Below are 15,106 nucleotides of genomic sequence, written 5' to 3' on the forward strand. Positions count from 1 at the left end.
GCTCAGACCAGCACTCACAAAGCTCCCCCAAGGATGCTGCCCGTGCTTCAGAGGCACAGAGAGGAAAAGTCCTCTCTAAGGGCCCTTCTAGCTTCCAGAATTACTGAGGCGTTTATAATGGAGACAGAACGTATTAATGAAATGAGTCTCTGAAAAGCATGAATCATTGTCCAAGTGTAATAAGCCTCAGGGTACTCAGTTTCCAGAGAACTAGTGTATCATAGTAACTTAGTAATGTGTGGGGGAATGTCTTCGATGCAAGCTAGAGTCTTAGCGTACACACTGTCATGGTATCCTCACTGGGGAGAAGACGTCTAAATGCAGTAACCCTGGCAAACATCTGGACTCGTCTTCACAACTCGGTCAACAGCAGAGATTTCATATTGGAAAGAAATCTTACAATGTAAACAATGTAGCAAAGCCTTTGATTATCACTCAAAACTTATCAACATAAGGTAGTACATAGTGGTGAGAAGGCTGAGGAATGTAAAAACAGAAAAAAATGCGGCAAAGCCTTTAGCAGAACTAGACCGTTCTAAACATGACAGAGAGTGCAGCATGACAGAAACCCCACAAGTGTCGAAAATGTGGCAAAGCCATTATTTCATACTCAGAACTCTTCAACATGAGATAATACTCTTGTGGAGATGCTGTACACATGGCAAGAAGGTTGGCCATGTCTTCCCATGAACACATTCTTCCTCAGCTTCAGTGAAAGCCTACTGGATAGAAATGCCTGAAATGTGATGATTGATGACAATCCTATATTTTTAACATATACTTCAAAAAAATGTCTTCGTGAACGATAAAAATATTAAAGATATGAGCAGTTGCAAACTGTGTAATGGAATGCAAGTTCTATAATATCAGCCATTCACAGCAGGAAGCAGGAAGCCCATCTCATTTTGCAGACATGATCTCAATTAGGGTATTTATTACGGAGAAAAATCCAAGGTTCAAACACTTAAATCAGTTACATTTTAGCTTTGGACGATGCAGACGTTAGGAGTGTCAACTCTTCCACAATTGACAATCTGGTTTTCACTTTTGGGTCCCTAAAAGTAAAACCATACCTACTTTCCATGGAAGTAGCCTGTTGTTGAGAGGAAGCCTTACCTAAAACATAAACAGTTAATATCCCACTCTTAGTATGTTGTCTGTGTTTGTATAAGTGTTGTTATAGTGATGTAAACTTCAGAAGAGTCAGTATTAAGGAAATCATAGTGAACAGAAAATATTTTTACAGTCCTGCATAGTATGTATCCACAAAAAAAAAAAAAAAAAAAAAAAAAAAAAAAAGTATGTATAAGTGGACCCAGGCCATTCAACCCCATGTTCTTCATTTGTCAGCTGCATTTGTTAATATGCCTAAAGGATCGAGGGAGGATGGATGTCTGGGAAGGGATAATAGTGTCTCTCTTTTTCTTTTGACCCTATTTGAGAAATTTTACTCTTAGGGAAGATACTATTCGACTCTTAAATGATGTCATGCTGTGCCTTTATTACTTGAATGCCTGCAAAGTGATGTGATTCTTCCTGGCTCAGAGACACGAGGGGCTCTTGTATGCTGGGGAATTCATTCCTGCCAGTTCGCGTAGAAGATGAAGGAGGCAGTGGTGTAGGGTGTGTGAGGAAAGTCCACGTGGAGATGCCGTTTGTGGTCGTCCTATAAGAGTGATAGAAATCAGGGTGGAGTAAGTCTTCAGGGAATGATTATTTACATTAAAGTAAGATACAGAGCTGTGCCTGGTGGCTTAGTCAGTGAAGCATCCATGTCTTCATTTCCACTCAGGCACGATCTCAGGGTCTTGGGATGGAGACCCACATTGGCCTTGGGCTCGGTGGACTTTTGCTGGGGCTTCTCTGTCTCCGTCTCCATCTGGCCCTCCATTGCTATGCTCTCACACGCTCTTTCTCTAAATAAATTGTTAACATTCTTTTGTTTAAGATTTTATTTATTTATTTGACAGAAGGAAAGAGAGTGAGAAAGAGGATAATCCGTGGGAACAGTAGGCAGAGGGAGAAGCAGGCTCAGTGCGGAGCAAGGATCCCCATTCGGGTCTCGATCTCGCCCCTTAGGATCATGACCTGAACTGAACTTAGATACTTCACCGACTGAGCCACCCAGACATCCCATGGTTCGTGGTTTGTACCGTTTTTAGAAATAGTCTTTTATACCAAGACCACAGAAATACACTCCTTTCTGTTTTTCTAATAACACCCTTAATCCTCTCACACTTCTGCTGAGAAATGTATTAAAGAATGTCTTCTGTGGTTTTGTGTAGTGACTGAGGTTTTTCTCTTGTTTAAGATTTTGTTTTTAAGTAATCTCTGTAATTAACAGGGGGATTAACCTTAAAAGTAAACCTCAGGTGTCACACAGAGTACCGACTAGCCATCCAGCTGCTCTGTGAATGATGATTCCCTTATTCCCACAGCGGAATGCTTTCTCAGGGCTTGGCAGTAGCGATAATGTAATTGTCATAGAGTGTAGCTGGAATCTTGGCAAACTGATGGCTGTCTTTACCATGATCTCTCTCCCTTTACTTCCCTGGGCTTAGGTTACGTTCTATAGATTTTACTGCCAAGCATGAGTTATGGTCAACACATTCGTCATGGTCACCTAAGGAGTCCCACCAAGAGTGACGACTTTTGGGTGACGAGATTTCTGTCATGATTTTGGGTGTCGACTTCCTTGGTATCTTTACAGAGTGGCCAGGGGTGTGTCCATTGTAGTGCAGTGGGGGTCTTGGGTGTCTTCTAGACCATTAAGATTAGCCCTATGTACGCTGCTTGGAAGGAGGTCAAGTCAAAGCTTCCAAGTCCACGAGTTTCTCATTTTCTTCTGTATGTCAGTGCCAAATGAGCAACAGACCATCCTGAAGGAAAACCTATTATGGATACTGCTGTGAATGTCAGAAGAAAATTATACATTTGGTGTATCGAGCATTGTTGTTATTCCTTGAAATCACGTTGTGAGCTCCTGAGCTACACCCGCGGTTCCTTGATCTCCATCTAGTAGGTCAGGTGTATTCACGAGACAACATTTCCTCTCGATCTTCAGTTCAGAGCCACCCAAAGTACTTTTGTCAGTGTGACACTTCGGTTTCATTTGACTCAACCTCCTGCCTCCTTTATGTTGACGTGGCTGTAGTTTATATTCCCTCTTGACGGTTCCTGAACACCTCTGCCCTACTTCCTATGTGTTTCCCAATCCTCAGCCCTTTTACTGTAATGTGCCATGATTCCCCTACATCCGCGGTTTACTCTTCCTGGGAAGAAATGTAAAATCCTCTCATCGTTTCGGATGCATGTAAGCTGTATGCTTTTGCTCAGTTGTTTCTTCACCCCTCTCCCTTCGAAAGCTCACAACAGAAATTGAAGGAAGATTCTCATTGGTATTGGGACTTTTTTTACCTGTTCAAATGCAAGAGGTATGGGGACCTTCACAAGTGACTGTTACAGCTCACGGGATTCTTGTCTGTTGCATCCTGCGGATCATAGTCTTTAACAGTGTTTCATGATGTAAAGTGAATAGATTTTCTCTGACATCTTGGGTCAGGTGAAGGAGTATTTGACAAGGTGTTTTACACGTGGGAAAATGAGGCAGGAACCAACCAGCGTCAATCTGAGTGATGAATATTGTTGGGAGATGATTTTCTATGGGCTTATTTTTCTCCTTGTTTTATGGATGGAGGCGTTGAGCGTTTTTCTTCTTGTCTTTCCATTGAAGTTTGTGTATAAGAACGCTTTGGAATATAGTGATAGTGCACATGGATACAGCACAGATTGTTTTATCATATAGGGAAGTAGAGATCTCTCCTTCCGTGGCAAAGTTCAGGTAGATAAGCTAGACGATCCTTTAAGACACTGGGTTTCGTACGCACAGGGTCGCAAAGCTGTGATACAAACTGACCACATGTGCGTCATACGTGTAGGATTTGGGCTGCGCAGCGGGCACGGGACGTCAGTGTGACGAAGAAGCTCGTGGTGTTTGTTGTGTCATGAGCCATGAGGTCCTGCGGACTGTGACCGGGGAGTCCTCTGTCTCCAAGCAGCATTGCAAGTTGTTACAGGCCGACTCGTTACTTTATAGAATGTGTGGAATCGAGGGATTCTTGGCCTTTTTGAGACTATCCATGGGCCTTAGTCAAAACAAAATAGGTGTTTATGGGTCATTTTGTGCTTTTGTTTGTTCATTTGTTTTGTTTTTTAGATTGTACTTTAAAGTGACATCATATGGTATGTCTTTCTCTGTCCAACTTGTCTCACCTAGCACAATACCTTTTCTAGGTCTCTTCCCATTGTCTCAAATGGCAGGGAACAACAACCAAAAAGCAAAAATAGACCCATAAAGACTGTTTTCCCGCTGCTGTTTTCCAGAGTGGAATGGGATGGAGGATGGGAAGATGGGTAAAGGGGAATGGGAAGTACAGCCTTCCAGTTAGGGAATTAATTCATCATGGGGATAATGGGTACAGCATAGCAAAGATGGTCGGTGGAGTTGTGATCGTGTCCTAGGGTGACGGCTGCTAGCTACAGTTGGGGTGAGCATAGGAGAACCTAGAGAGTAGTCCAATGACTGTGTGGTACACCTGAACGAATGTAACATTAAATGTCAGGTGTAGTTTAATAGAAACGAATGGAAACTAGATACAGATATGCCTAAACGTGTATCACTTCAACTACTTTTTAAGAAGTTGCATGTAAACGAAAGCCAACCAACTCTACACATCAAGGGAATCCTATGTGTTCATGGTAGGATATAAACTTAGGAAAGTGAAGTTATCTGTAACCCAGTACTAGAGAAAGGCGAGGACATGGGAGAGAGGTGAGAGTTCCCAGGAGGAACCCAGCATTCAGAAGTGAATGCTGGAGTTGTCACAGGCTGAGCCCCCAGAAAACACATGAAGAAGAGTCATTTCTTTGAGAGCTTCTTAAGATGTTTCCCCTGCAGAGGGCTCTCTCTCCTGTCTCACCGTTAAAGTGTATGTGATAATGGCCACGTGCTCATTACGTCTTCTCTCTGTAAGGGGTTTCTTTGGGGAATACTGGTAAGTACAATGGATTTTTATGTCCATGATCCTATTAGGCAAAGTCAGATTTTAGGAGGCAGCCTGAGTTAAACACAGAAGAGCGCCTGTACCATGAAACAGTGGGAACAAGTAAGGTAGAGGGAACACTTGATATTTTTGAAGGCTGTGCATTGACTGGAGTCCAAGGTAAGAAATCTAGCCTTGCAGCCACAAGCAGATTGTCCCTGCACTCCTTGTCACATAGGGAGCTGTTTCCAAGAATATGTTAGACATGGCAGGAGGACGAAGGAAAAGAAAAAGTTGCCGCAGAAGAGTGGCTGGTGAAATTCACCGTGGAGGGGTGGAATTAACCTGACCAATGAACCAAACATTCAAGAAATAGTAAAGCAGAATCTTGAGTGCAGGTGAGACAGCAAAAGTGATACGGACAAGAAAGCATCAGAGAAAGTCTCCAGAAACAGTGACAAAACAAGACCTAGAATGGCAGTAAACACGTATCTCTGAATAATTACCTGGAGTGTATAGTACATTTTCATTCAATCAAGTCATATAAGGTGTCTGAGTGCGCTAAGAAAACAAAACCAGAGCCATCTATATGCTGCAAACAAAAGCCACATTTTTATTTTATTTTTTATTTTAGTTGTTTGAGAGTGAGAGACAGAGCATACGCAATGAAGGTCTGAGGGGGAGGGACAACCAGACTCCGTGAGAGGTGGGGAGCCTGATTCAGGGCTCAGTCCCAGGATCCCAAGACCGTGACCTGAGCCAACGTTAAATGCTGAATTGACTGAGATTCGCAGATCACAAAAGTCTAATTTTAAACCTAAAGACACTTTCAGATTAAAAAAGAGGAGATTAAAATGGGTGTCCAGAGAAAGCCAGAGTAACAATACTTTTATCAGACAAAGTAGACGTTTTTGTTGTACTATCGTCTTTATCCTGGTACCAACGCTGGCGTCATAGAATGATTATGGTGTGTTCCTTCTATTCCTCTATTTCTGACGTCTGTTTCCCTTTTTAAGTATCTGTTCAAACGGAGCAATGAACGCGCGTAGTCTTGGCCTTTTCTATACTAGGGGGACATTTATTCCAAATTCAAGTTTTATTTTTGTAATTGGTCTAAGAAGACTTGCTATTTAATAGTACGAGGTTCGTATCTCAGACTTGGTAACTTCTGTTTTTTAGGAATTATCTTTCTTTCCCAATTTATCTAAATTATTGTATATAACTGTTTATAGTAATCTGTTATCATAGTATACATTTCTGTGGTTACGTGTTGTCTCATTTTTTTTCCCCATTTCTCATTTTGGATTTTGAGTCTTCTTTTCTTCTTAGTAATGTCGTTAAAGCCTTGCCAGTTTTGTTTGTTATTTTGTAAAAGTTGGCATTGCCTTCAATATGACTGTTTATTTTGGTGTCTGTTTATTTCTGATTTCGGTTTGAAATTTCCTCCTAGTGATTTTCGGCTAGGTTTCTTCTTTTTCTATTTCCCTGTGGTGTCATATTCAGAAAAAGACAGTGGAGGGGCATCTGGGCAGCTCAGTCAGTGAAGTATCTGCCTTTGGCTCAGGTCATGATCCCGAAGGCTGTCGCTTCACTGACTGAGCCACCCAAGCGCCTCAATCGTGCTATTTTTAAAAATGTGTCTTTATTTCCTTTAGAGAATGAAAGAGAGAGAGCTCCCAAAGACGGGGAGGGACAGTGGGAGAGAGAATTTCAGATTCCCCACTGAGCATGGAGCCCAACGCGGGCTCCATCCCTCGACCTCGAGATCATGACCTGAGCTGAAATCGAGAGTCAGACCCTTAAGCAACCGAGCCACCCAGCTGCTCCCGATGGTGTCATTTTTGACACTCATTCTGTTAACATGCAGGCTCAAATTGATAGTATTCCCTATGTTCAAATACCCTTGAATTCCCGGAAGAATCCTCACTTGTTTATGTTGCAAAATGCTGGAGTGTGCTTTTGATTCAGTTGGCTGTACTTTATTGTCGACTTTGCTGGAATCTTCCTCGCAGTTGGTAGCTTGCAGCCTTTCCTTGTAGCAGCTCTGCTTTGGCTTCCATAACCTGGTAGTGCTGGTGTCACAGAGAGTGTTCTCAGCAGCTCCCTTCTCTTTGCTGCTCAGAAATGTTTGTGAAGATTTGAAGTAGTTTCTCATTATATATTTGTATGAATTATCCAGTGAAGTCTTCTGGCCCTCGAGTTTTCTTTGTTGGGCCTTTTTAAAAATTACTTTTCCATCTCCTGAGTAGTTGTTGATCAGTGGAGGTTTTTAAAAATATTTCTTCAGGATAGAGTCCTGGTTTGTTATATGTTTTGGGTAGTTTTTGGTATCTGTTTCTTGGCATACAATTTTGTAATGTTGCCTCATATTTATTTTTATTTCTATGGTATCAGTGATACTGTATCTGCTTTCAAGGCTTCCAATTTTAGTCGTTCTTCCTTTTTATTCTTACTTGATTTCCTTATAGGTCTTTCAATTTTGATTTTTGTTTTTTTCTGAAAACCAAATCTGCCTATTGTTGATATTTCCCTATTTTTGCTAAATTCTATTTTGTTCATTTCTGTTTTATCTTTAAATTTCCTTTCTTCCCCTGGCCCGGATGGCTCGGTCAGTTAAGTCTTTGACTTCTGCTCAGGTCATGATCTCAGGGTCGTGGGATTGAATTCCGTATTGACTCCCTGCTCTGATGAGAATGTCCTTGCCCTCTCCTTTGGGCATCCTCTCTCTCATGCTCTCCCTCTGTCTGTCTCTCTCTCTCTCTCTCAAATAAGTCTTTACACAAATTCCTTCCTTCTTCTGCTTGTGGGCTCATAATGGTTTTTCCTGATTCTTTGAGGGAGAGGAGAGGATTTGTGTTATATCATGACAGTACTACAGAATCATCTGTTTAGCAATGTGGTCAGTATGTTGTGTGCAAGTTTATGTGTCCATGGAGAAATAAAGTCCTGATGATTCCTTGTCAGCTGTCTTGCTGACGCTCTCTGATTGATTTTATGGTTGTATATTAGATGGCATCAGTGTATTCGTCTGAAGGTAGCAGCATGGAATGACTTGACTTTTCTGTTATTCAATCTTTCAGCGGTATCTTCACATGGCAGCCTGAGCTTCCAGCCAGAGCCGTGCAAAGAAGCTTCATTTCAAAATGTGTCAGTGGGTCGTTATCAACATAGCATCCTTGAGAAGTTACACTTAACAATAGACCGGGATCGTGATTGTAACGGATATGTCCAAATTGAGAGTACTGCCCATAACAAGACTCTTACTGTCCAAGATGGTGAGGGATATGAAACATTTTGTAAACCCTTCCTTTTGAAGTCCACTCTTTCTGCAATGGAGGGTGTGTGTGTAAGCAAAAGCTCCAGTCAACTCTTCAAATGTACATATGCATGGAAAGAGAATGTGGAAAATCTGGAAAGTTACCTAGTCCATGCTGAAAATAATGATTTGAACAGTGTTGAAGAGAGGACTGGATTGGCCTTTCAGTCAAATATTTCTAAGCTTCAGAGATTTCAAAATGAAGAAACAACTGCTAGGTGGGGTCCACTCGAGAAGTCCTTCACCGAGGACAAAACCCTACAAAATTATCGAAGCATTTTTAATGGAGACAGAGTTGCTCAAGGCAGTGAGTGTGAGAAAACGTTTGATCAAGGCTCAAATGTTAATAACGATCTGAGGACTCATTTTCAAGAGAACCATTTTGAATGTATTAACTGTGAGGAATTCATTGATAGAAGATCCAATGTTATACATCACACTATGCATATAAGGGAGAATCCTTATCAAGGTAACGAATGTGAAAGAGATTTTAACCAGTCCTCCAGCGTGAGCGATTATCAGAGAATTCATGTGGGAAAGAAACCATACGGATATGATAAGCCTGGGAACGTGTCTAGTGAGTCATCGAGAATACGTATACATAAGACAATCTGTAGTGGAGAGAAACCTTACAAATGTAAAGAATGTGGTAAGGACTTTAAAAATAAAGTAAACCTTAAAAGCCATGAGAGAATTCATACTGGAGAGAAACCTTACAAGTGTAAAGAATGTGGCAAAGCCTTTCGACGCAAATCATGTGTTAACGTCCATGAGAGGATTCATACTGGAGAGACACCTTACAAATGTACAGAATGTGGCAAAACCTTTAAACAGCTCTCACACCTTACTCAGCATATAAATACTCATTCTCGAGAGAAAATGTATAAATGTAAAGAATGTGGAAAGGCTTTTTCCCACAAAACAAACCTCAGTACACATCACAGAATTCATACAGGAGAGAAACCTTACAAATGTAAAGAATGTGGGAAGGCCTTTTCCCACAAAACAGACCTCAGTACACATCACAGAATTCATACAGGAGAGAAACCTTACAAATGTAAAGAATGTGGCAAGGCCTTTGTCCAGCAATCAAGTTTTACTCAACATAATAGAATTCATACTGGAGAGGCACCTTACAAATGTAAAATATGTGGCAAACCCTTTAAACAGCTCTCAAACCTTAGTCAGCATATAAATAGTCATACTAGAGAGAAAATGTATGAATGTGAGGTATGTGGCAAGGCCTTTTCCTACAAATATAGCCTCACTACACATCACAGAATTCATACTGGAGAGAAACCTTACAAATGTAAAGAATGTGGCAAGTCCTTTAACAGGTGCTCACACCTTACTCAGCATATAAATACTCATACTCGAGAGAAAATGTATAAATGTAAGGAATGTGGCAAGGCCTTTTTACAAAAAACAAATCTCACTAGACATCACAGAATTCATACTGGAGAGAAAACTTACAAATGTAAAGAATGTGGCAAAGCCTTTAAGCACAAATCACACGTTATCATCCATGAGAGAATTCATACTGGAGAGACACCTTACAAATGTAAGGAATGTGGCAAAACCTTTAAACAGCTCCCAAACCTTACTCAGCATATAAATACTCATACTCGAGAGAAAATGTATAAATGTAAGGAATGTGGCAAGTCCTTTTCCTACAGATCAAGCCTCAGGATACATCACAGAACTCATACTCCAGAGAAACCTTAGAAATGTAAAGAATGTGGCAAAGCCTTTCGGGACAAATCATAGTTTAAGAGCCATGAGAGAATTCACACTGGACAGACACCTTACAAAGAAAAGAATGTGTCAAAATCTTTAACCACTTCCCAAACCTTACTCAGCATATAAATACTCATAGTCGAGAGAAAATGTATAAATATAAAGAATGCAGCAAGGCCTTTTTCCACAAAACCAACCTCACTAGACATCACAGAATTCATTCTGTTGAGAAACCTTAAAAATGTAATGAATGCGAGAAGGCCTTTTTCGAGAGATTAAATGTTATTAACCATCACAGAATTCATAGTGGATAGAAACCTTACAAATGTAAAGAATGTGGCAAGTCCTTTAACCAGCGCTCACACCTTACTCAACATCACAGAATCCATACTGGAGAGAAACCTTACAAATGTAAAGAATGTGGCAAGGCCTTTAACGAGCTCCCATACCTTCCTCAGCATATAAATACTCATACTCGAGAGAAAATGTATAAGTGTAAAGAATATGGCAAGGCCTTTTTCCACAAAACAAACCTTACTACACATCACAGAATTCATACTGGAGTGAAATCTTACCAATGTAAGGAATGCGGCAAAACCTTTCAGTACAAATCATCCGTTAACATCCATGAGAGAATTCATACTGGAAAGACACCTTACAAATGTAAAGAATGAGGCAAAACCTTTAAACACCTCCCAAACCTTACTGAGCATATAAATAGGCATAGTCCAGAGAAAATATATAAATGTAAAGAAAGTGGCAAAGCCTTTTCCCACAAAACAAACCTCACTACACATCACAGAATTAATACTGGAGAGAAATCTCTCCAATGTAAAGAATGTGGCAAAGCCTTTCAGCACAAATCACTCGTTATCATCCGTGAGACAATTCATACTCTATAGACACCTTGCAAATGTAACGAATGTAGCAAAACCTTTAACCAGCTCCCAAAACTTACTCAGCGTATAAATGCTCATACTCGAGAGAAAATGTATAAATGTAAAGAATGTGGCAAGTCCTTTAACTAGCGCTCATACCTTACTCAACATCACAGAATTCATACTGGAGAGAAAACTTACAAATGTGTAGAATGTGGCAAGGCCTTTAAGCAGAAATCGTGCCTTACCGTACATTACAGAATTCATAGTTTGGCTCTTATTACAAATTTGAAGACGGTGAGAGAATTTGGAAGGACTGTTGAGCCCTAACTCCACATCAACATCATAGAGTTCATACTGAGGGAAAATACTACAAATGAAAGAATGTGACAGACCTCTAGCTGGAAGTCATAACTTGCTGAATCTCATCGTTAATCATACAGGAGCTAAACTGTAACACGTCAAGAAAGCGTAAATCCTTTAAGTGGAATTCAATCCTTATTTGGTGTCAAAAATGCACTGTTGGTTCAAGATGTACAACGATAATGAATGAGGAAAGACGTTGTCTTATTTTAGAAATCATCATCAGAGTTCAGAGAAGAAAAGTGACTTGAAGGATAGACTATGTAGAAATATAGAAATGTATTTAATTGAACATCAAATGTCAAATATATGTCACAGAATTCACAGTAGAAAGCAGTACGTGAGTTACTCACTTCAGATATGACCTCAGAAGGAATAATACAAGGTTAGTCAGTTAGATAATGTGTATACTATTCTGCTTCAAAAGATGGAAGGAGGGGTATTTGTATGGGTGTAATTTCAGTGTGCATTGTTTCCATTGACTGTATATGAGATTTGTGACTTTCAATATCACTGTGTTTCTACTCTCTCAACTCTTCAGAAAATTCAGTTTTTCCTGGTGGATGTGTGAAAGTAGGTAGGTGATTGTTGCGTCAAGGATAAGAGACGCCCTTCTTGCTTAGGTGGGATCCATGCACATCTCTCTTGCATGGAAGAAGAAGGACAATAGAACATACAGTATATGAAAGAAATCTAAATGGATATTCTATTTGTGCTTCTGACATTGAATAGGTCATCATGAAGTGGGTGTTCACAACGTCATTCTCCGTTTATTAGAACTAAAACAGTTTGTGACTATTACAAATTAAATGTGTTACTAATTGGTCTTTAGGGAAAAGAGATGGCAGTCCAGTCAACTGTGATTCATGTTCATAATAGTAATCGTGGGAAAGTATGAATTGATGTCGTAGAAATGAAGAAATCATCACACATATCAGAGAAGTGCTATCTCCTCCGGAAAATGAGATATGGTTGTACAGCCACTTTTTAAAGAGTTGCCGGAGTTGTGAAAATATTTTAGTATGCAAAATGAAGCTGGTAAGAAGTTAAAATAGACTCCTAGATGATGTCTTCTTTAAGCCTCATCGTACTCAGAAAATGAAAAATGTAGTAGTAGATACAGAATGTGGAGGGAGAGAATAATCTAAGTATACCCTTTCAGAAAATCACCAAATCACAAAGATAGCCAATGAATAAGAAAGAGTCAAGTAATTCTAAACAGCCAGAAAACAAAAGAATGACAGCAGTAACTTCATACTTGTGTTGTTCCTTGCTTTACCTATAAAGGGACTAAGTTCTCTAAGCCAAAGATACAGATTGCCTGAATGGAAAGAATTACAAGACCCAACGGTATACAGTCATCAAGAGCCTCACGTCATTTTTTTAAAACTATTTTTTTTTCCATTGAGAAAGAGAACAGAGAACATGCTAGAGCCTGAGAGGGGCCAGGGTCAGAGGGAGAAGCAGACTCCCTGATGAGCTTGGAGCCCGATATGGGACTCAATCTGGGGACTCCTGGATCATGACCTTATCCGAAGGCAGACACTTAATCGACTGAGGCACCCAGGCCCCCTCACTTCAGCTGTAAGAACACAGTCAGACTGAAAGTGCAGGTGTGGAGAAAGATATCCTATGCAAAGAGAATCCAAAAGAAAGCAGGATAGCCACGCTTCCATCAGTCAACGTAAACTTTAACCAGAGAGAGTAGTAGAACATGGTAAAGTTCATAGTAAAATAAGGGCTAACTTTGTACTGTGTGTTTTTAATTATATGGTGTTTGGCAGAATGTCAAAAAGGATTTTCGCCCATTTTGGTTTTGGAAGTACAGGATGAGTAGGATGATGTCTCCCGGTGGTACTTAACCACGTTCAAAAGCAACACCTATTTCATAAATCTTGGTGGTGACAGTCCACTTACCTCAAAGCAACTAGATACTTTCAGAACCACTTCTCTGTCTAGAATTTCTAGAGTTGGGAAAAAACAGCAGTGGACAACAACTAGAGAGAGACCTATTGCTTTCAGATTCTGACGTGTGTGAAAAAACAGGTGCAGTGAAAATCTTGGCAATTGACTGTACCAAGTAGCCAGTAGTTTCTCAGGCATAACTCGTTCAGGCTCATAAATATCCCCACAGTATTCGATTGTCTACCGTCTTGCTATGAAACATTGCATAGTGATGCAGTGGGGGAAGGTGAAGCCACAGGGATTAACAGAGTGCACAGAGAGTGGGGTTTGGGGGAACAGCCACAGGGGAAGAGGACAGAACTTGTGTTAGTTTTCTAGGGCTGCTGGAACAAATTAGCACAATGCGGGGGCTAAACAAGCCCCCAAATTCTGGTTCTCACTTCTGGAAGTTCTTAGGTGGCTGAAGTCACGCTGTTGGCTGTGTCACACTTTATCGGTGCAATGGAGTCTTTCCTCTTTCTGACATCTGGGCACTGTCAGCTCTCCTTGATCTTCCTCGGCTGGATCTCTATCTCTGGCTTCATCAGCACACAGTGTTGTGTGTGTGTCTAAATTCCCTCGTCTCAGTAGGACTGCAGTCATTGAATTCGGGTTTACCTGAATCCAGTATGACCTCATTTTAGCTTGACTACATCTGCAAAGATCCTGTTGCCCCAGGAGGTTACAGTTACGGGTACTGAGGATGAAGAGGTGAGCATGTTTATCTGAGGCATTCTGTGTAACCCACAACAGGGCTGGAAGGCAGTAGGGAGTTAACTGTCACTGAGGGATTAAAGAGCACTACAGCTTTGAAGGTTGGGGGTGGGTGTATGCAGGGATATTAAGGCGATGAGGCATATGTGTGTTGAGAGAATGAAAGGGTGGAGGAAAAATGGAGATGAAGGCGATAATGGGTGATGAATTACTTGGCAAAAGGGAGATCAAAGGCACTGGTGGGTAAAAGGGAGACAAAGCTTATTGCCTAGGAGTGGTGAAAGAACATAGGGGTGGGGGGCCCTTGGGTGTCTCAGTCACGAAGCATTTGCCTTCGGCTCATGGTGTGATCCCGGCATCTGGGATCGACCCCCCACATCAGGCTCCTCGCTTCTTCCTCTCCCATTCCCCTGCTTGTGTTCCCTCTCTCACTGGCTGTCTCTATCTCCGTCTAATAAATAAATAAAATCTTAAAAAAAAAAAAAAAAAGAACATCGGGGTGTAAGGGGGATAGTTGCTTGTGAATGGAGGCCTGGGGGTGCCCAGTGCTCTGAGCAGAGATGAATGGTGGGGGAAAAAGTTGATGCCTGGGGAACATAATGGACACAGGGTTTAATGTGGGTGGAGGGGATGTTCACAGCTGGGAGACGGGTGGGCATCAATAGGCTTAAGGGCCCATGGGAAAAAGGGAGCATAGGGTTGAGCATAATGGGTGTGGGGCCATGAGGAAACTAAGGTGTCCTGGTAAATGATGGCTGAGATACTGAGGTCAGTGGATATAAAAGACACAATAAATGGGGAGAAGTTATTAGAATGATGGGGTGGAGGGGAGATAAATGACCACGGATGAGGACGAAAGAATGGAAGATTCCAGGATAATGGATTTTGGACTAAGGGCTCTAGAATTAGGTGAAGAGGGGTTTACTGGTGTAAAAGTCTAAAATGCACAATATAAATGTGGAAGAGCGTGAGGAAGCCTAGAGGGGTCATTGGAGGCAGAGTGCTAGGGTTCATGGATATCGACAGGTTGTGGAGATTCAGGTCACCATGTGGCGTAGAGGCAGAGGGCGAGGACGGGTAGAGCTCTGGGTGATGGAGTTCCAGGAGGTCAC

General features: G+C 41.2%; 2 protein-coding genes across 20 annotated transcripts in view; both read left to right on the plus strand.

The window, feature by feature from the left end:
• LOC113249186 (zinc finger protein 420-like) overlaps window positions 1–15,106 on the plus strand; it is a 237,286-nt gene that overhangs the window by 148,485 nt on the left and 73,695 nt on the right. For 2 of the 19 annotated variants that reach the window (XM_057313986.1, XM_057313988.1), the window contains exon 1: window positions 11,650–11,721. The exons of 15 other annotated variants lie outside the window; for them this stretch is intronic. In XM_057313986.1, coding sequence (XP_057169969.1) covers window positions 11,697–11,721 — 25 coding nt within the window. In that variant the 5' untranslated portion in view covers window positions 11,650–11,696. Of the gene's footprint in view, window positions 1–8,122; window positions 8,211–11,649; window positions 11,722–15,106 lie in introns of those variants that run through there. 2 more of the 19 variants (XR_008960057.1, XR_008960056.1) reach the window with 2 other exon arrangements.
• LOC125283335 (zinc finger protein OZF-like) lies at window positions 8,374–14,483 on the plus strand. Its single transcript, XM_048224195.2, has one exon. It carries the CDS (start codon window positions 8,374–8,376, stop codon window positions 10,081–10,083), a length of 1,710 nt encoding a protein of 569 aa, XP_048080152.1. The 3' UTR covers window positions 10,084–14,483.

Source organism: Ursus arctos, unplaced genomic scaffold (assembly GCF_023065955.2).
Source record: "Ursus arctos isolate Adak ecotype North America unplaced genomic scaffold, UrsArc2.0 scaffold_19, whole genome shotgun sequence".
Classification (NCBI taxonomy): Eukaryota; Metazoa; Chordata; class Mammalia; order Carnivora; family Ursidae; genus Ursus; species Ursus arctos.